Source organism: Hibiscus syriacus, unplaced genomic scaffold (assembly GCF_006381635.1).
Source record: "Hibiscus syriacus cultivar Baekdansim isolate YM2019G1 unplaced genomic scaffold, ASM638163v2 tig00111164_pilon, whole genome shotgun sequence".
In the NCBI taxonomy this organism is placed as follows: domain Eukaryota; kingdom Viridiplantae; phylum Streptophyta; class Magnoliopsida; order Malvales; family Malvaceae; genus Hibiscus; species Hibiscus syriacus.
Genome location: NW_024063007.1, coordinates 281,771 through 302,358, shown reverse-complemented (window position 1 = coordinate 302,358; position 20,588 = coordinate 281,771). Strand labels below are relative to the sequence as shown.

The following is a 20,588-nucleotide window of genomic DNA, read 5'->3' as shown; positions in this document are numbered from 1 at the left end:
AATATAGATTATCTGCAAACAAAACAACACTCCATATGATCATTTCACTTCGAAAACATAAACCCGTTTTCTGAAAAGGAAAAAAAAAAGACTAGTACCTAGCAGGATGACATGAAACCACGAGAAGAAGGAAGGTAGAGGATTGAGAGCGAGAGCGATGTTTGACAAAACAAGAAATGCGATGGGTATATATAGAACTTAACGCCAACGAAACAAGATGCCTTGCAATCGAGTGGAGCCAAAAACATGGCTTCTGCAACTCCGTCACCGGTATTTGCATAGCAAAGAAAAATTTGTTGGTTCCAAAGAGACGAGGGTGATGACTTTGAGATAGTAATAATTATTGAATTTATATGCGTCTTTGGCATATATACATTTGCTTTAGCTCATTTTTGCTAATAGTAATCTTATTGTATAATATTACAATATTACTATAATAGTGTGTTTTATATAATTTTCAGATAAAACAAATAACAATCGATTAATAAAATATGGGTAAATTCCAAAATATACCATTGAACTTTATCTTATTCCTATTTTGATCATTAAATTTTAATTTTTTTTATTTAATTATTAAACTTTTGAATTGCTGTGTCCTGATCACTTGATCATTAAATCGTAAAAGATGTGTTGACATTGCTTATTTTATAAATATTTTACTATGACATGGATTATTTCATTAATATTCATGTCACGTAGGATTTAGAATAAACAAATAAAGTTTAAGTTTTTCATCTTTACTAATGTCACCCTCATCCTCGGTCTCACCCTAGCCTGAAACTTGCCATCATTTACCCCGTCATTTAACCAGAACTTGACACTCACCATGAAACCGAAACTCACTAATCGACCATCACTTAGCCTACTTAGACACTCATTGCCTTACCACTCTCCTCACTAATTTGGGAGTGACCCAGTTCGTCAAAATGCATTTAATAATATTTTCTGAACAAAGGTTTCAGAACTGTACCTTACGATGAGGTCCATGAACTTCGACATAACTACTCCGAACGCTATCCGCCATTGAATCTTGATCCTTCAAGAAGGTACAACATGCTTTTTCATGTCGTCGTTGGAGATTCCGAGATGACCTCCCGAGACATTAATGTAGTGGACCTTTCCGGCGTCGTCTAAGGTTTTTAAACCGATCCAGTCCTCGGTGTAAAGCGTTGTCTGCATCGGTAACGGTAAGTATTATGGACTAAAAACATTGATCTGGCCACAATCTGTTGGTAGCCTAGATACGTATCAATAAAATTTTTAAACTTTGATTATAATTATTTTAAATATTTTAAGTAATTAAATTTTATAAAATATGTATTTAAAACTACTTGATTTAAAGTTTTTAAAATATATTTTTATATTTTTATCAATAATAAATTTTAAATAATAATGAATGAAAGTAAAAAAATTGACAAAAAAATTCAATAAGGGATAGAGTATTTAATAATCTTATTACCTTTTAATTTGGATTCCTAATTAAGTACATAAATTATTTAATAGTTTATAATTTAGTTTCTAACATGTCCTGTTTGTATAATTAGAGTCTAATTTGATGTATGGTTGAATTAAAACTTTACATGATGCATATATGTAGAGTCCAATGATGGTCTTTTCTTAATACTAAATAGCTAAATATCAAACCAAATAAAGTATGATTTGAAGGGTAAAAAGCCCCAATAATGGACTTTTCTTAATACCAATTAGCTCTTAGGCCCAATAAAGTCTGGATCTAGTAATGTGGCCTTCCTCTTAGCAACCCACACTTCAACGTTAAAACCCAGATGAATCTCGAATTGAAAGCCAAGAATCCCCCAAATGTGAATTAGAAACGTAATCAAATTAGCCTAAATTTAATTTTGAAGGTCAAATAAGTCATAATTCGAATTAAAATAGCCCACATACATATACAAAGTCACAAAAACGGACTCGATTTTGACTATGCTCATCTAATCTGTACTTACGATTTTTTTCGACTTATCGAATTTCTCAATAACTTTCAATTTTCTCTGGCTTTGGAGGGTTCCACAACATCCACTTGAGTGTCAAAGATACATGCATTTCACCGACAAACAGTTAGTATAGTAGGATGAGACACTGGATTCCTTAAACAAGACATGGGGTTTTAATCCCGACATTTAGGAATGGAACAAACTGGGTTAGGAGGGTCACCCTCGTCTCTGCAGTACCTGATCTGAATTAGTAAGTCAATAGATAAGATACTAATGATTAATTCAAAAAAAGATACATGCATTTCATCAATAATTTTAGACATCAAAATCATAATCTAAGTTGAAATGTAATCATGCATGAACCCTAACAAAATTTTAAGGTTTAGAGATTATTTATCAAAGCTTTCAAAAGAAACTGGTGCCAAATAGTAGCCTAGAGTTAAGGTTTTAAGAATTTGATATAAGTCTTGGTTTCCAATGACTTTTTTTTTGTATATTTGAACTCTCTCTCTCAAGGCATTTAAACCCTAATCCTATAATTGAAAGAAGGGTCGAAGAAGAAGAGCAAAACTGATTTCCTCTTCTCTCTCAACTTGTCGAGTGAAATAGGACCAACTAGAATGTTGTTTTTGATTTTTTTTATTACATAGTTATCAATATATTAACAATATGACATAAGATTAAACATTAACTTGACAACTAAGCATATATAAACCATTAATTCCCACTAAAATAGACTTCTACGTTTAATTGACATGCAAGCTTTCACTGTTTTTATTTTAATCCTAAAAAGGAATGTTTTGTTATATATCTTGTGTGTTGACCTCTAGACTATATAGTTAGGTTGATATAGAACTGTCCCTCACACTTGATAGTAATCCTTTCAATCGGGCTAGTGTCCCTCCTAGGGAGCTATCGAATTCCCTTTTTAGGGTTAATCCACGTAGTTAAGTAAATAAAATTATGGGCTACAATAGCCCAAAACACATGGTTCATGACATCTGACTGACGGCATTAGAATTCAAATGTCAAAATAATAGTCAAAACAATCATAAAACTATAAAGTATAAACCCCATGAAGATCCCGACACCTATATTAAAATAATATTTTCCTTTTCTTTTAGCAAAATTAAAGTCAAATGAATAGTTTGACTAACCCGTTTAAAGAATAGCTGATTACTTCATCATTTTCTCTCACCTTGGTTTAGGGAGTTACAGTAATTAATTGATTCATTCAACTTCAAAGATTTAAATCAAGACACTTGGTTTTTAATCTTGTATTTTTCCTCCAACAATCACGGCTGCTATCTTTCGTTTGTGCTAGTTTGATTTCAAGTTTTACTTAAATTTTGAGTTACTTTTAACAAATTGAAATATATTTTATTCATCATAGGTTAAACTCGATCAAATGACCATGAACAATTAAAATTATAAACAAATATTAAGCATCATCAACACTAACATAATAATAGAACACCAATACATTCACAAATGATTTTATTATAACTCAAGTATAATATACATATAAAGAATCGACCAAAGAGTTAAAATAAGGTTAGATCAACATGATAAAGATATAACAATGGAGGGAGAAAAACAAACTCTTCCATAAAAAACGAGAGAAAAAAATCTTGAAAAAGCAATATTAAAACGTACAACAAGAGCATATGAAATTCGAAATTATTGTGAATGGAATAAAATCGTATCATATTTAAATAATATAAAGAGATGCTTGTTTGTGAAGGAATTCAAATGTGTTAATTTGGTTTGTAGGAGTGACACTTTCTTTTTCATATATTGCCAATCACATACATCAGTTAAGACTTTAATATACTAATGTTTTCTATATTCATATATGCACACAATGTATATCATCATCTTTGACCAACAAAACAATAAGTAGCCATGACATTATTTTTTTTAATGCAGGTCCAAAATTTTCAAAACCGGTGGTCATTATTCCAGTTAAATTGCATTTCCTTTTCCAAAATAACGTTAGCATCAAAATAGTGCTTTAGGGCTTCTTTATATTAGTATTTCTTCGTCATTTATAATGTAATTATTATTAAAACATTATTTCTTCAAAATCGATAAAATTCAAATATAAATTTTGATTTATCTTAATATATATATATGTGAACTGCATTGTTTAATCAACGTGGAATCAATATATATTGTTTTTCTCTTCAATTTCGATTTTAAGAAAATATTTTGACACTGTTGAATAAAAGGGAGTTCAAACTTGTAGGTTTGAGGGAAAAGTTTCAGAGTTTTTAATGGTTGAGATACACAAGTTACAAAATATGATATGTAATCTTCATTATTTGATTTGAAATTGTATTTTTTTAACGTAAATTTATGGTAAAAACAAACGGCGTTAAAGATTTAACGGTCAAGTAATTAAAATGAGTAAGATTTAAAAGTTCAGTGACGAATTTATTTTTAAAAAAAATTGAAGGACCAAAATAAAAACACAAACAAAGTTAAGTGTAAAAATTAGTTTCCCTAGTTTACCCTTCAAATTATAAAATCGTTTTTGTATTCACAACGATTGACTAAGAGCTTTTCTTCAACGAAAATGGAAACGAGAATCACACTTAGTAATAACTATGTCGACTAAGTACTTGGACTATGAATGGAGAATATATAACTAAGATTAAAGTTTAGGACATTTTAAGGAATCAAAATATAGATTTATCATTGTATTAATATTAAATTTTACGATTTTAAAAGAATTAAATCATAAAATTATTATATTTTAAAGACTGAAGTGTAATTTCATTGTTACACTAGTTTAAAAATGTACATTATTTATAGAAGGTCTAAACAATAAATTTATCATTTTTAAGGACCGACCTGCCCACCTCACCAGCGCCGTCAAATTGTAATTTTTGACCTCAAACCATGCTACTGTAATTTAAATATTTAAATTGCAGAAAATACAAGATTTAGCATATAAATTATAATATTTGTGTTTTGAAGTCAAAATGGATGGTTGGAAAGAAAGATGTGTTTGGATTAATTATATATATATATATATATATATATATATATATATAACAACAGATGACCGAACTCAATAAATAAACCCTAATTTGTTGTCTCAAAAGGGAGCATTAATGACGAGAAAGCTCGATATGATTCGAGAGCACACAGCATGCTGACATGCATGCATGTAAACCCTTTTGTTTGGTTAAATTAACAAGCTTGAGTCAACACACACTAACTACGTACAAATAAAAATAACTCATTATTCAAACGTTCAACTCTTTCACCCTAAAATAGATAATTTTCTTTTAATGATCAAAAGAGGTCATTAATTTATTCTTAAAGAATACTCCATGTAATACTATCCTTTTTAAATTTTTAAATTATTTTCCTTTGTAACGTGAAATTATGTATTTTATTATAGGCATAATCAATACATCTCATTTTTTAAATAGATTTTTTTATAGTCTAGGATGATTATAAGATAATATTTGTTTATAATATTTTTCAACCATTAACAATGTACACACACTTTACAAAAACATCTGCTCGAACCTAGGACTTTAAGAAAGAACAACACTCTCTTTAACCACTGAGGTCACTCAATGAGTTTTCCCCCATCATTTAATATTGTGATACTCTTATCATGAGCTTGCATCTAAGGTTGGTTTATCTTACCTATCTCATATGTTAAAGCGTTCAGTGTAAAATTAAATGATTAATACACTACACCAAGCTTGGTATTTAAATTTTCATTAAATAAAAATATATAGTATAATAAAAGTAACATAATCCCGACATAAAAATTCAAAGAATGTGAATAAAATAAAATCAAAATGATCCATTGAGTACATGTTTAATCTTTCACAATCACTAATTTTCATGCCTCTATTTGAATATAGACGCAATATCAATAATTTTCATGTACTTATTCGAACCTAGATGTAACTTTAAATAATCTCTATGTCTATATTCAAACCTAACAACTATCAATAATCTTTGTGCCTCTATTTGTACCTAACAACTATTACTATTCCATTAAGATACTCAATTTAAATAATTAATTTATAATTATATAAAATAACTTTAATTTAGATAGATTACTAATTATTTTAATTTATAATATTTTTATGTACTAAGATTAGGTTTATATATAAATTTAGTATAAATTTATTAAAACATACCAAATTTAATATACAATAATTATATATATGTTGAGAGCAAACTATTTAATTATTTATTCTATACAACAAAATTATTAACTATTATCAATGTATTATTAAGAATAAATTTAAAATACATGCTAATTAATTAATAATTCAAATTTAAATTATAAAATAGTATTAAAAAATATGTTATTATACCATATTTCACATACAAAATATTTTTTATTAATCTAAGGTAAGTACAATGCAGTATCTGTTACAATATAACTTTCAGCCATTTGATATTGAATGTTCAACACCCCTGACATTCATAATGCTCGAACTCAGGACCTCAAAGAATAACAACAATTCATTTACCACCGAAGTCGTTTGGTTCGTACATTATTGCATATATATTTAAAATAAATTAGTAATGATCTATTTTATACAATAAGATCATCAACTAGTTTCAATGTATTTAATAATATAGCATTATTAAATATACTAGTTTTAATAAATAATTATATAAATTCAATTATAAATCTTATCTTATCTTCAGTGCCTTTAAAATGTATTTTTAAAAAATTAAAAAAGAATCCCGTGAATTTTAATAATTTTGATTTTTAAATAACTATTTGATATGAAAATTAAAGTAAGCGTTCAATCGAGTCGAATAAAAAATTTGTGTTATTCGAGTTGACGAGTCCTATTTTATAACTCGGAGTTGACTTGAAATTTTTTGAGTCGAGTTTATAAAATTTGAGTCAAGTTGAGTCGAGTCAAATTTTCGAGTTTTTATTTAAATTTAATTATAAATATTTACAATGAATTTCACGTCCAGCTCAGTTGGTAGAGCGCAATGCTCTTAACCTTGTGGTCGTGGGATCTCGAGTCTCATGGTTGGAAATTCATAATTGGAGGTCTTCTACGAAAGCTGCTCTCAACCTGGCGTTGGGGGCAGCCTACTACCCTACCTCCCCCTTACCCCATTACATATGAGAATAGGATCAGCTAATTTATAAATATTTACAATATTATGACATTATTTTATTTCAATTTAAATGTTATTTTATAACCATATACAATACATATATATTTTTTCCTATTTTTTCATATGTGATTTATGTATACCATACAAAGTCGAGAGACTTGACTCAAACTTGAAAATCAATCTACTAATTACTAAAAATTTCGAGTTATTCGAGTTGTATTTTACAACTCGAAGTCAATTCGAGTCGAGTTTTTTCAAGTTGAGTCGAAAAAATCAATTTTTCGAGTCGAGTCGAGTTTTGTTTACCACTGATGAAAATGAGTAGAGTTAATTTATATATAATTTAATTAAAATTTTATGTGCATACTAAAAATAAACGATAACTATTTTTAACCGTATACTTACTAAATTGGTTAATAAGGTTTGGAAATTGCAGTTAAGATGAGCCACAAAAGCAATTTTATAGATAATAAACTCATGGAACTATTTATGTACATTCTCATCATTATTTAGATGACCATAAGTTGGGGAAAGCCAAACGGCGGGTGTGGAGATAACGGCGATAACAGTGCCATGTTAAAAATCCCCTTAGCGTCATTATCCAAATCCAAAAATGACGCCCAATTTGACGGCGTCAAAGGCGCATCACCGTTATCTCTTGCTTTCGTCACGTCGTCGTCGTTTTCTTTCTTCACGGTCTTTACTTGACTCTCTTCCCTCGCGCCGTCGTCTTCTCTGCTCCGTTTCCTCTCTCCGTCGACGGCGGTTACATTCAACCTCCCAGCTTCGAGAGGGAAGTTAAGAATCGCTTTAGATCCACGTAGCTTAAAAGCGGCTCGGTCGTAAGCCTTGGCAGCTTCTATGTCGGTATCAAAGGTTCCCAACCAGACCCGTGCACTTTTTCGGGTCGGATCTCGGATCTCAGCTGCGAACTTCCCCCACGGCCGTTGTCGGACTCCTCTGTAATGCTTACTTTTTTCTTCGCTATTAAAATTCTCCGGCTCTGCGTTGGTTAAATTCGGTTTACCGAAATGAATCCACTCCACTTTATGCGGTAACGAGATTTTCAGCGACGGTTTACGATTCTGAGAATTGGAACTCGAATTCGAAGAAGCTTGAGGTTTCACAGCAGAAATTTTAGCGATTAGAGGTTTAACTTCAAAGCCGAAGGCATTGGCATTGGGAGAGAAGGGCTTAGGCGTTGTGAGATCGACCGATTGAGGTCTCGATTCAAATTCGAAGCCTGAGAATTTGGGAGAGAAGTTAAAGAAATCATCACCGTCGACGGAATTAAAATTGGATACCGTAACACAGGAACCGGAGCTGGAAGTTTGAGAGTAGAAAGACTGAGATTGAGAGGTGGAAACCTCAGATTTTGATGCATTTTTCCATTGATTTTCAGGTGAAAAACTCTTCAGTTCCGCCGGAGAAAATTCATCGAGTAAATATCGTTCGATGTATTGAAGCGCGCTGCTGGTTTCCATTACGAAGAACTGAAAAGAAGATGAAAGTTACAAATTTCAGAGAAGAAAACAAAGAAGATTGTGTTTTGAATTTGAGGGTTAGAACTGAAGCTGAATATTTTGGATGAGAGTGGAAAGGGGGAGTGGAAAGGGTATTTATAGATTGAATTTGATGACTTTTCAACGGAGATTCGACGATGGTGCCACGAAGCAACCTCCCTGCAAAATGACAAATTAGCAGACATTTAGGTGGGTCGGGTCGGGTCAATATAAAAAAATTCATCTTATTAAATCTATAAGTTTAAATTAAAAGATTGTGTTAGTATTTTAAATTTTTGTATTCATATTTTAGAACATATAGTTTTTAATTGTTTTATTTAAATATTTTATTATTTATTTTTAATTTAATCCTTTAACTCTATTGGTTATCAGAGTTTCATATTCCCTCGATAATTATAGTATTTAAAAAATATAATTATAGTATTTATTTTTTAATTCTATCATTAAAAAATATATTATATGATGATCATGTTTATTCACTTTGTCAATCTACAAATAAATATCATTAGTTTAGATCTAACGTCAATATTAAAAATTCATATATAAATCATCATAAAAAAATTAAACATGTTCTTTTAATTTCTTTATTATCTTCTTACTGTTTATCGTTCTCTTAGATGTTATAATCCGGTGTGTTTAGAATTTTTACAAAACGTCAAATTCAAGGCTTTGTTCATTTTTGAATGAAACTTATCTATTTAATTTAGATTAGTCTCGTATTTTTATACAATCAGGAAGATAAGACAAGATTTGGAGGTCTAAACAAGTGTCTTAACCTATGAACAAATTTATTTAATTTAGTTTAATAAATCCTCTTTGTCAGGTTCATTGAAGGGAGAAGAGTGGGCGGCGGCTAGCGGTTAAGTTCAAGTTGCGATGATTTATGTTTTGGCTTGTTCCATTGCATTTCTTAATTGGTTCCCAAACTAAACGAAGGCTGTTATCTAAATTATTGGATTCTCGTGTTTTGTATATGTGAGTTCTATAAATAATTTTAGTTTCGATTGAATTATAGTTCAATGTTTAGTACTTCAATTATTGTTTTTGTTTCAATTTAATACTTAAATTGTATTTTTTTAAAATATTTAACGTTTAGTTTAAATTTCATTTTAGTATTTTTACCGTTAAAAACTTAACAATAATGTTTATGTGCCACCGTAAGGTAATGCCACGTCATCGTTGAAAAATAATTAATTATTTAATTTAATATTCGTATTTATATTAATATGATTTTTCAACGTGAATAGTACAAGTTTCTTTTTTAATATTATTCGTGTAATTTTTTATCAGAAATATTTTTTTCTTTATCAAATTTTTTTCATATTCGACTATTCCTTAATAATTACTTCCTTATTTTTCACACCTCACTCGTTTGATTCCTTTATTTTTTTTCTCTTTAGTCTTTAGATTTGTTGTTCCGTAATATTGATCGAATTTTATCTCTTTTATTCGGGTCTGAAACTCTTGAAAACATTGATACTTTGAATGGTTTCGCGATCCTAAGAAAATTATGAAATTCTTGTGTACGGTAGGTATTGTGTTTAGTTACAACAATAATTGAAAGAACGTCAGACGATGACGATACAAAAAGAGATCGATGACTATCAATTACCAAATAATATGAGAAATTTAAGACTTTGAGAGAGAGAATATAACTTTAACGTGTCACGCCAATATTTTTGTAATGGTAATTGACAGAGATGATTGTTATGAAAGTGAATTAAAAGTTCTATGATTGTATTGTAATTTATTAAAAATCCAGTGATCAAAATGCAAGCATCCTAAAAATGTCGTGACTGTTTTTACAGTTTACACTAAAATTTAATTTCATAAGACGATTACATTGGAGAGGTGATTAGGGGTGCTTAATGAGTTAAGCAGCTCGTTAGTAGTTCGAACTCGATTCGGTTTAAGCTCGACTCGAGTTGATTCGAATTGAACTCGAGATCTTAACGAGTTGAGCCAAGCAAAGTCTAACTGAAATCAATAAGTTTGTGAGTAGCTCGTTTTTTTATAATTTTTTTAGTAATTATCTTAAAAATTATTTCTTTTAAAAAAATTATAAATTTACTAATAGATAATAATAAATAATAAATTACTAATACAATAATTTTCTAATAAACAATAAATTATTAATTAATAATTATTATTTTACTACACCCATAATCAAATTCTAATTATTATTTTAACGTATTTGTGGATTGTTGCTTTAGAGTTTAGACTTCAAAATTATTTCATGCACTCTTTTGATAATTTTTTATTAAATTTATTAATATAAGTTTATATTAATCTCTATATAATATTAGTAGATTTTACATATAGTTAAAAATCAAGTTAAAAATTTCAGTGAGTTTAACGAGCAATAAGGCAAGTAAGGAGCTTGACGAGTAACGAGCAACGAGTCGAATAACAAAAATTTTTAACGAGCATGAGTTGAGCAAAATTTTAATGAGCTTAACGAGCAAAGAGTTGAGTCGAACAATAAAAAATTTTAACGAGCATAAGTCGAACATCATCCAACTCGCGATCGACTCGTTCGATAAGCACCCATACTAACGTCATTATGCCAAAAACTGGTGAACTACACGGTTTACTAACCTTTTAGATGACTATACCCTTTGGGTTTTAATAACAATTTTCTTAAATTTATTTATCAAATATATGTGTTCAGTCTTTTTCATGACACCTACAGTGATGGAATACGTACCTTTTATCATTCAAATGTAATAAAAATGTTGCAAAATTTGCTCAGCCTTTTTCATGACGCCTAAACTGATCGAATACATGCCTTCTGTCATTTAAATGTAATTTATATTGTTCACATCCCAATTGTAAAAGATAAACAACTGCATGCATGCACTGTGCTACATCTTCTTGTGAAAATATAAAATCAAATCATATTTTAATATTCTAATTAAATTATAAACAATTTATATATTCAAAAGGACAAACCATATAAATGATCATGGAAGTTTGTGTGAGTTAGTGGAGTTACCAATTTATAAATTATATTTGATTATTGGTGTTATCGAGTTATAACAAATAAGTCGTTTTACCATAAACAATTATCATTGGGGTAACAAAATATTAATGAGGTGCGTTAAACCAATTGACTTGATACCGTTTGATCACATGAGATAATAATTTTAACCGCGTTTAATCGTACACTATATGAAAAATCAGTATATATATGAAACCCCATTTTTTTATTCTCGACCGTTGATCAACTTCATGGGTTCTTTTTGTGACTATCTATAGAGAGAATAAAAAATGGGGTCTCATACGATGATTTTCAGACGGTATTAGATGAAACACCCGCTAAAATTATTATTATCTCAATAATAGTTGTTAACGGTTGAATAACGATTTATTATAAATTGATAACGTCAATGACCAAATTATTATTTTTGAAACATCAATAAAAAAATCTTATTCAAATTTTAACGACCATTTATATAGTTTATCATAGTCTATAAAAATCTATCGAACCGATCTTATCCTTTCTACATTGTTCCAACTTCAGTTTTCATCTCGATAAAGGGTTGTAATCTGTACTAGCATGATTTGTCGGTAAAGTTGTAAACTCGTTTATTTTTCTTTTTTCAATTGCTAGATTGTTTGGATTAATATACGAACACCGTATAAATATGGTTGTTCGAATTTATAATCTCTAAAGAGAATAATATTATTTTTATTATCGAGTTCATTCTATGAATTCATTGATTTTGGATTACCCAGTATGGAAAGTGGTTATGTTTTAGTTTTTCATTTCGAAACCAGTTCTTGTATTGGTATATAAGCTTGTGGTTCATCGCTTATTATATTTTCACTTGTTTGGGCCTACACATATTAGTCCTCTGTGTTATACGCAAATAAGCAGGCCTTGTTCAGGTATTATGGTTTTAAGATTTAAATCTCTGCTCAGTTATCAGCAACGTTTAGATAATAAATACAAGTTTTTCGTTTAACCATCCATATTTACTTTATTAATTGATTATTTCGAATCATGTTTTGTAAAAATCTATTATGAGAGCAACCCTTTCAATTCAGTTTGTTCTATTCGCAAACGTCAAGATTTAAACTTCTGACCTTGCTTAAGGGATGTACTATATCATATCACAAGATCAACTGGTTGTTCGTAGATAGTAAATTCAAATCAATTTTAGGATAAACTACTTAAAATACCATCAAAATTTAAGCGCTAACTTGTTTATACCACAAACGTCTTAATTTTGTCAATTTTAACATTAACATTTACTTTTAAGTACAATTATGTCACTCCACTGTTAATGATTTAACGGCACGATGACATGGAAGCTCCACGCCGTGACATTACTGACGTTGATGCCTCACCAAAACGTCGTCATTTTAACTTGACGCGACTGTTTTGATGCCTAAAAAACCAAAACAACATCATTTTACTTGAAAAAATTTAGTAAAATGATTTAGTTAACTTTTGAGTTCATCAAGATTTGAACTTTAGTCCTTTAGGAATAAAAGCTAAAGCTTAGCCACTCACCTAATTTAAAATTTTGGTTATATTCTTACAAATATAATACACATATCATATAGTTCATATTCCCGAATTTTAGTTAATATTTTTATATATGCTTTATAATAAAAATAATAATTTTTAAAAAAATACCTAAATTTTTTAAAATTCTTAAATTTCCCCAAAACTCAAAGCCCTAAATATTAAATCCCTAATTTCACTTATTGTCGTCGTCGAATTAACAGCCACCACCCACCATTTTCGTCGCCAAACCCTTACACCAATTACCCCACTCTTTTGTCGCTGAAAATCGAAGAACAATCTGCTAATCGACCATCAAAACACCAAATATAAAATATTCTAATCGAACCATGAACGACGATCGATCGACGGGCGAATGACGAATGACGTGCATGACGAGAGAGGAGACTTCAGAGTTGTGACAACGACGTACTATTAATGATGATGGTTGATGAATTTAGGGATTATGATTTAGGGTTTCTAGTTTTGGGGGGATTTTCAGGAATTTAGAGTTTTTTTTTTTTTGGAATTTTGAAAATTTTGAGTTTTTTTAGAAAATTAATATTTTTTATGTGAACAAAACAACACCATTTTATACTTTTTTAGGCATACACATCAGCAATGTCACAACGCGTGCTTCTATGTCATCGTGTTGTTAAATCATTAACGTTAGAGTGATATAATTGCACTTAAAAGTAAACATTAATGTTAAAATTGACAAAATTAAAACGTTAATAGTATAAACGAGTTAACGCTTAAAGTTTGGTGACATTTGATGTAGTTACCCTTAATTTTAAATCATATCAATTTAAAATTGTTTAATTTATATTTTGAAACTTCTATATTATTTTAGTTGGAGTCTATTTCAGCATGATAGTTGACGCTCCAAATTTTATTAAATTTATGTAAAAATATTAAAAATAAATTTGATATCATTCTAAAATAATATTAATTTCACTTTAAAAATAATTAGCATCCTTTTAAAAAAACTTAACACCCATCGTTTAAAAATAATTCTTTTTATATACTTTTGAAAAATCTGATAATATAATTTAATTTTATAAATTTACCCGTGCACCAAGTAAAAAGTTATGACAATATTTTCATATTAAATATAATAATCAATTGTTATGTATATGTATACATTATCAAAACGAACAAAACAATACTTCGTACTATAATAATTTTTTAAAATAATATATGATAATATATACACTATATACACACAATTGTTTGAATCTAAAATTTTATGAGAGAATAATACTCTATTTAATTATTAAAATTACTCACCGTGTTCATACTATAATAATTTTAATAATATCTTAAAAATATTGGTTAACAAAATTCTTTAACCACTCTTATGCTAAAATAAAATTAAGAGAAAATAACATCAGTGACAAAAAATGCCTTATAATATACGATTTTAACCAACTTTTTTTGGATTTGCCAAAATGACCAACTAAATCGCAATGTGATCGATAATTCGCAACGCGATCTCCGGTATCGCAAATCAGTTTCCAGATTCACAACGCGATTTGACTATCGCATTGCGATTTTCCAATTCGCGAATATATTAATATATCGGAACACTGAACCATCTACAGTATATCCCGTAATCGCAACTCATAACCTAAAACCCTAAATCACAACTCAGTCTCATCTCTATCTCTCACTCTCTAAGGCGACATCCGTTTCCATCTCCGACGAAATCATTCACGGTCGGAAATGGAAAATCAACCAAATCAACCACCGAGGGTTAGTTTTTTTAATTATTTTTATTTTGAAATTTTTGCATTATTATTAGGTTTTTCATATGAAATGATGATAAGTTTACTGGTGTTTTCAATAATAGATTAACCATTTACTTAGATTGCTTATTATATTCATTCGATTGCTACCAATACTGCTAAACTGTTTAGTCTTTAACCATGTGAAGTTAGTATTTGTCTTTGTTTTGTCTTTTGGTTGAAGTAATGCAATCCATTCAAGTTTCTTTCAATTTTAGTATTTGAAACCCAGAATGTCTATCGCAACGAGTGAATCGCAACGCGAAAATGACTATCGTAACGAGAGAATCGCAATGTGATTTTCATTTCGTGTTGCGATTCTTGCGTTGCGATAGTCAAATTCGCGTTGCGATAGTCATTTTCGTGTTGCGATTTTCATTTTCGTGTTGCGATTTAAAGTTTCAGAAACTATTCTTATGCAAATTGAAACTGAATGAATTGCATTACTTCAACCAAAAAACAAATACTAAATTCGCAGTGTTGCAATTTAAGTTGAAGAATAACTACTACTCTTTATGTTTATTGTTCATATCTTCACAGTGTAGTTTTTGGTATATCTAAATTGATATGTTTATTGTTTTTGCAGAACTTTTATTCGGCTCAATTGACCTTAAGAAATAAAGTAAGCCTGGCCAAAACAATTGCGTCGAAGCTTTCACATGCACAAAGAAAAATATTTGAGGATACTTGCTTCAGGCCATGGCTGAAAGTACAACATCTAGGTGGAGATGCTATGTTGACCCATCTGTTTCTTCAAACCATGACTAGCGATCTACCAGAGACTATACAACGTCGTGATGAAGAGATATGGTTTGATTTCCACCGGCGTATACGTGTTTTGGCGGGAGGAGTTTTGCTTAATCACCGGTCTACGCTTCAGACACGATGATGTAGATCGGTACACTAGACATATTACCCGCCTATCATGGTTTTCCCGGGTTTTTCCTGAGCAGTCAACGGAGAAGCCGAATTTACTCGTGGAAGACTTGACGAAATTATTGAATAAGAAAGATGGTTTTACTCGGATGGATGACGTCGATGTTATCCGAGTATGCCTTCTAATACTTTTGCAAGCCGGCTTTTTAGGCAGAGAGGCCCGACAACCTATTCCTAATGATCTAATTAAATTGGTAGAGGACTAAATGCATGGAACCTGTTCCCGTGGGGTTCGTATATGGAGAGCTACATGGAATAAGTTGTCGTCTGCCTTTATGATCGGAAAAGTTTGCGTGGCGATGGTTCCAAATACACTTTGTCAGGCTTTATTTGGGCCTTTAAGGTAATAACTTTTATAATGTTTCCAAAATTATAATTAATTCTTTAACAATTACTAATGTTTGTTATTATATGTTTGTAGATTTGGATATTTGAGGCCTTTCCCGCCATGCAAACATATGCATTAAAAACTTCTAATGATATTCCTAGGGCTATTTCCTGGAAGAGGAAACGGTCCTTGCAACAATGGGAAGATTTACTACCGTATACTACAATAAATAATGTAAGTTAACACAAATCTACCATATGTTATAAACAAGTTATACTAGTACACGTTTAACTTTGTTTGAGCTTTATATTGTTAGGAGGCCAACACTCCATTACAGAGGCTGACACCCGTAAGCTGAGCTTGCCACTGATTGGTGGCAAGTAAGCTTTTTTTTATGGCACGGATGAGCAGCCACCACTTCGAGAGCCATCACCTCACCCAGAGCCATCACCTGATCGACCCGAATATACACCTCCACAACGAGAGTCATCACCTATTCTGTCACGTCATCGAGCCTCTTCTCCACCATCACCTCATGATAGGCGACCGGCAAAGATGCCACGACATTTATCTCCCTGTTCTCCACCTCCACCTCCACGGGATGAGTTAGGGGAGTTACGTAATGAGGTCAATGCCTTGCGTGAGGAGGTCGGTATTTTACGCGATGACAATGGTGCATGGCGTGTTGAGGTGTCTACTTTACGTGGTGAGGTAGCAGCTCTACGTGAGATTGTAGCATCGTTGCAGAACAAGGTTCATACTCTACGCAACAAGGTAAGTTTAATATTTTTCATATTTAACTTGATGATAAATTTACTCGTAATTTCACTTAGATTGCTTAGTAAATTTATTCGGTTGCTGCCAATACTGTTTAACTGTTTATTCTTTAACCCTGTGAAGTTAGTATTTGTTTTTGGTTGTCTTTTGGTTGAAGTAATGCAATCCATTCAAGTTTCAATTTGCAGAAGAAGAATAGTTTACTATCGCAATGCGAAAATAACTATCGCAACGAGAGAATCGCAATGCGAAAATGACTATCGCAAAGCAAAAATAACTATCGCAATGCGAAAATGACTATCGCAATGCGAAAATGACTATCGCAACGAAAGAATCGCAATGCGAAATGAAAATCGCATTGCGATTCTCTCATTGCGATAGTCAAATTCGCATTGCGATAGTCAAATTCGCATTGCGATAGTCATTTTCGCGTTGCGATTTTGTTGTTGCAATTTTCATTTCGCATTGCGATTCTCTCTTTGCGATAGTCATTTTCGCGTTGCGATAGTCATTTGCAGATTCTATTCTTCTTCTGCAAATTGAAACTTGAATGAATTGCATTACTTCAACCAAAAGACAAATACTAACTTCACAGTGTTGAAAATTTAAGTTTCAAGAATAAACTACTACTCTTTATGTTGTCATTGAACCTGCACTAAACCTATATATTCTCTTTTTAAATGTTTATATAAGTGCTTACTTCTGGAATGTTATCTGATGCATTTTGTGAACAATGATATAATAATGACTTGGGTGAATACCGTGCAAGTTTGAAATATATTCTTTGTTCTCACCGTTTAATATCATGTCTGTTTATTTACTGATTTATGTATTAATTTATTTTTAGCGGCCCGCTAAGGTGGATGCTCTACGTCGGGTTTTTCTTGCAAGACGGAGTTCACGCATCAGACGGCGTACACGTGCCATTATGTCTCCGTTCACCCTAATAGTGCGAAGAATCCGTAAGAAAAAGCCCGACTCACCTGTCATCGTTCAAGAGGCCTCCCCTATCGTTCAAGAGGCCCCTATCATCCCTCAAGAGTCCCCTCCCACCGTTCAAGAGGCCACTGTCATCGTTGAAGAGGTCCCTCCCAACATTCTAGAGCCCGATTCACATGGCGTAATATATCGAATTATTGAGAAGCCCCCTCACGTGCCAGACATGATGGATGACTGTTGGCTTTCGTATAAGTTACCGGCCAGTACCATTCTAGCAGATGAAGTGGAGAGTAAACAACTACCGGAAACAATTCTGGATAATACCCTTTGGGCTAAGACCGCATTTGATTTTTATCTACATGAGCGGAGCCAAGGGTGTTACGCTGACATATACAAACTCAACGATGATATGCATTTGTTGATTGAACGGTCTTGGTGGGGTGTATTTAGGGGTTGAATACAACGACTATTTCGATGGGGGGTAAGTATTATTTCTTATATCAGTTTGATTAATTTTTTTTAAATTTATGTAATTCACTAATATGTCTTTTTTGTAAACAGCATATTGATGCATGGGTGACACGTCTTCTAATTGTAAGAAAATTGAAGAAAAATATTAAAAAAACGCGATATACAATTATGCCGACGTCTTTTCACGTAGTTCACTTGAAGAATAAACGACAGGAATCATATGTGTTGGATAATGGACAAGCTAAACTTTATCCTGCATGGTGGGAGGTCGATAAGGTTAGTATATTTGTTTAAATATTTTAAAAGTGTTCATAAATAAGTGCGCAATTTGAATTATTACATTTCGATGCAGGTGTTTATCCCTGTTTTGGACCGTACTCATTGGCTTCTCGTCGAGCTTCAACTCCCATCCCTAAAGACAATAGTATATGACAGCATGATAAATTATATAACATTGTCTGATTTGAGAGATATGATTAAGGGACGGAGCTCTCATTTGGCTAAATTCTTGGATGCAATTGATTATTAGACTAAGTCTGGAAACAAGAAGCCAAAGAAGTTCAATGTTACATTTATCAGAGACGAGACCGCGCCACAACAAATGAAGGAAGCCGGAGGGGATTGTGGTCCTCTCGTATGCATGTGCTTGGAGCGTTTGACGACAGGAAGTACATATTTTCAACCTCCCACCGATAGAGATAGAGGTGTAGTAGGCTTGTGGTTTTGGCATTTTATGGCTAGAGCGATATATGCGAGACGCTACCTACCTGCATCCGAGTTATGAAAGTGTCCATAAACAATTTGTAAGTCAAATACAAGTGTTGTTAAACATATTTACTCTTTTTGGTTTGAAAATGTTTGGTTAAGTAGCTAGAATTCAATAATTTGTTGTTTGTAGGTTTTAGATGTGTAAAGTGTGTTGTTCAATGTTTGGTTTCTACAGGTTAATCCTGAAGTGAGTTGCGTGAAATGGATGTATGGGTGCAAAAGTTGATTTATTATTATTTTTTGATTGTTAATTGATTTGTAAAAGATGATTTGTAAATGTTGATTTGTTAATTGATGTGTACATATTTTTGCTTGTTTAATTGATTGAAATGTAATAGTTGATTTGTTGATTTCAATCTGCATTATGTTGAATGCAAAACAGACTATCGCAACGCGAAAATGACTATCGCAACGAGAGAATCGCTAATTTCGCGTTGCGATTTTCATTTTCGCATTGCGATTCACTCGTTGCGATTTTCATTTCGCATTGCGATTCTCTCGTTGCGATAGTAATTTCCGCGTTGCGATAGTCATATTCGCGTTGCGATTTCTGCGTTGCGATAGTCAAATGAATGTCTAATAAGTGATAAACTGAACATATCATAGCAATGTTCAAACTCAAGTTACTAATACGCTTACTGAAAATGTTAAAAGTTCACACATAATATACACATAATACAACGTTTGCATTTAAAAATCACCTAAGTTAACACTCCCAAAAGGTGAAGCCGTTGTGATTGGGATTTTGATGAGGATCCATATTTTGGTAGAGGAAAAGATGATTGTGATGACACTGGTGATCCACATGTCAACCTTGTATGACCACTTTCCTTGCACAGACTACGTGTCGATCTCTTCTTCTCTTCACCCTTAGACGGTATACGATCGTGACTTTTTGGTCGTCCAGGTAGCCTTCTGTCCATGGCTGGTGGCAAAACTATTTGTAAGTCATCTGGTATGTCCCACTCAAAAGGATGTGGAATAGGGTAGACAATCTCGCCATAAGTCTGTCGACATACTTCTGTAGTGTAGCAATCCATAGCGTATGCGCTTGAATCATCTTGGTTTAGATGAAGAGAAACTTTTATAACATGGCCACACGGATAACCAGATGTTTTCCATTTCATACAACTACACGTCTTTGCATTTAGATCGACAAGCCCATTTAAGTTATTATCCAGTACTTCAAACAAAGTGTTTGAACATGGTTCAACTCTTCATGACGTTGACTTCACAACACGTTTCGTTATCTTTTTTTCTGTCCATGGTGTAACACGATGTTCCAATGTTCCTGTAAATTTAAATAAATAATACTTAGTAAAATATATGATAAGTTACGAATTTAAAGAAATAATACCTGCATGGTTTCTTTTCTTGTAGTACCACTGTTGAATAGAGTCTCGAAAAAACTACATTAACATAGTACTGGGTAATTTCCGGGAATGACGACTTAGAGCGTTGATTGATTCT

General features: G+C 31.6%; 1 protein-coding gene and 1 long non-coding RNA gene across 2 annotated transcripts; both read right to left on the bottom strand.

Moving 5' to 3' along the window:
• Positions 1 to 1,023: 1,023 nt before the first annotated feature.
• LOC120155080 lies at positions 1,024 to 13,493 on the bottom strand. The gene is made up of 3 exons (XR_005518942.1): positions 13,483 to 13,493; positions 2,777 to 2,783; positions 1,024 to 1,173 (listed from the first exon to the last, which is right to left on the bottom strand). It is a non-coding gene; the product is annotated as an uncharacterized LOC120155080 (long non-coding RNA).
• On the bottom strand, positions 7,513 to 8,643 carry LOC120155078 (ethylene-responsive transcription factor 5-like). Its single transcript, XM_039166648.1, has one exon. It carries the CDS (start codon positions 8,558 to 8,560, stop codon positions 7,586 to 7,588), a length of 975 nt encoding a protein of 324 aa, XP_039022579.1. The 5' UTR covers positions 8,561 to 8,643; the 3' UTR covers positions 7,513 to 7,585.
• Positions 13,494 to 20,588: the final 7,095 nt, after the last annotated feature.

Bases quoted from the DNA above. Each gene is read 5' to 3' on its own strand.
- LOC120155078 (XM_039166648.1), bottom strand. From the start codon at position 8,560: ATGGAAACCAGCAGCGCGCTTCAATACATCGAACGATATTTACTCGAT.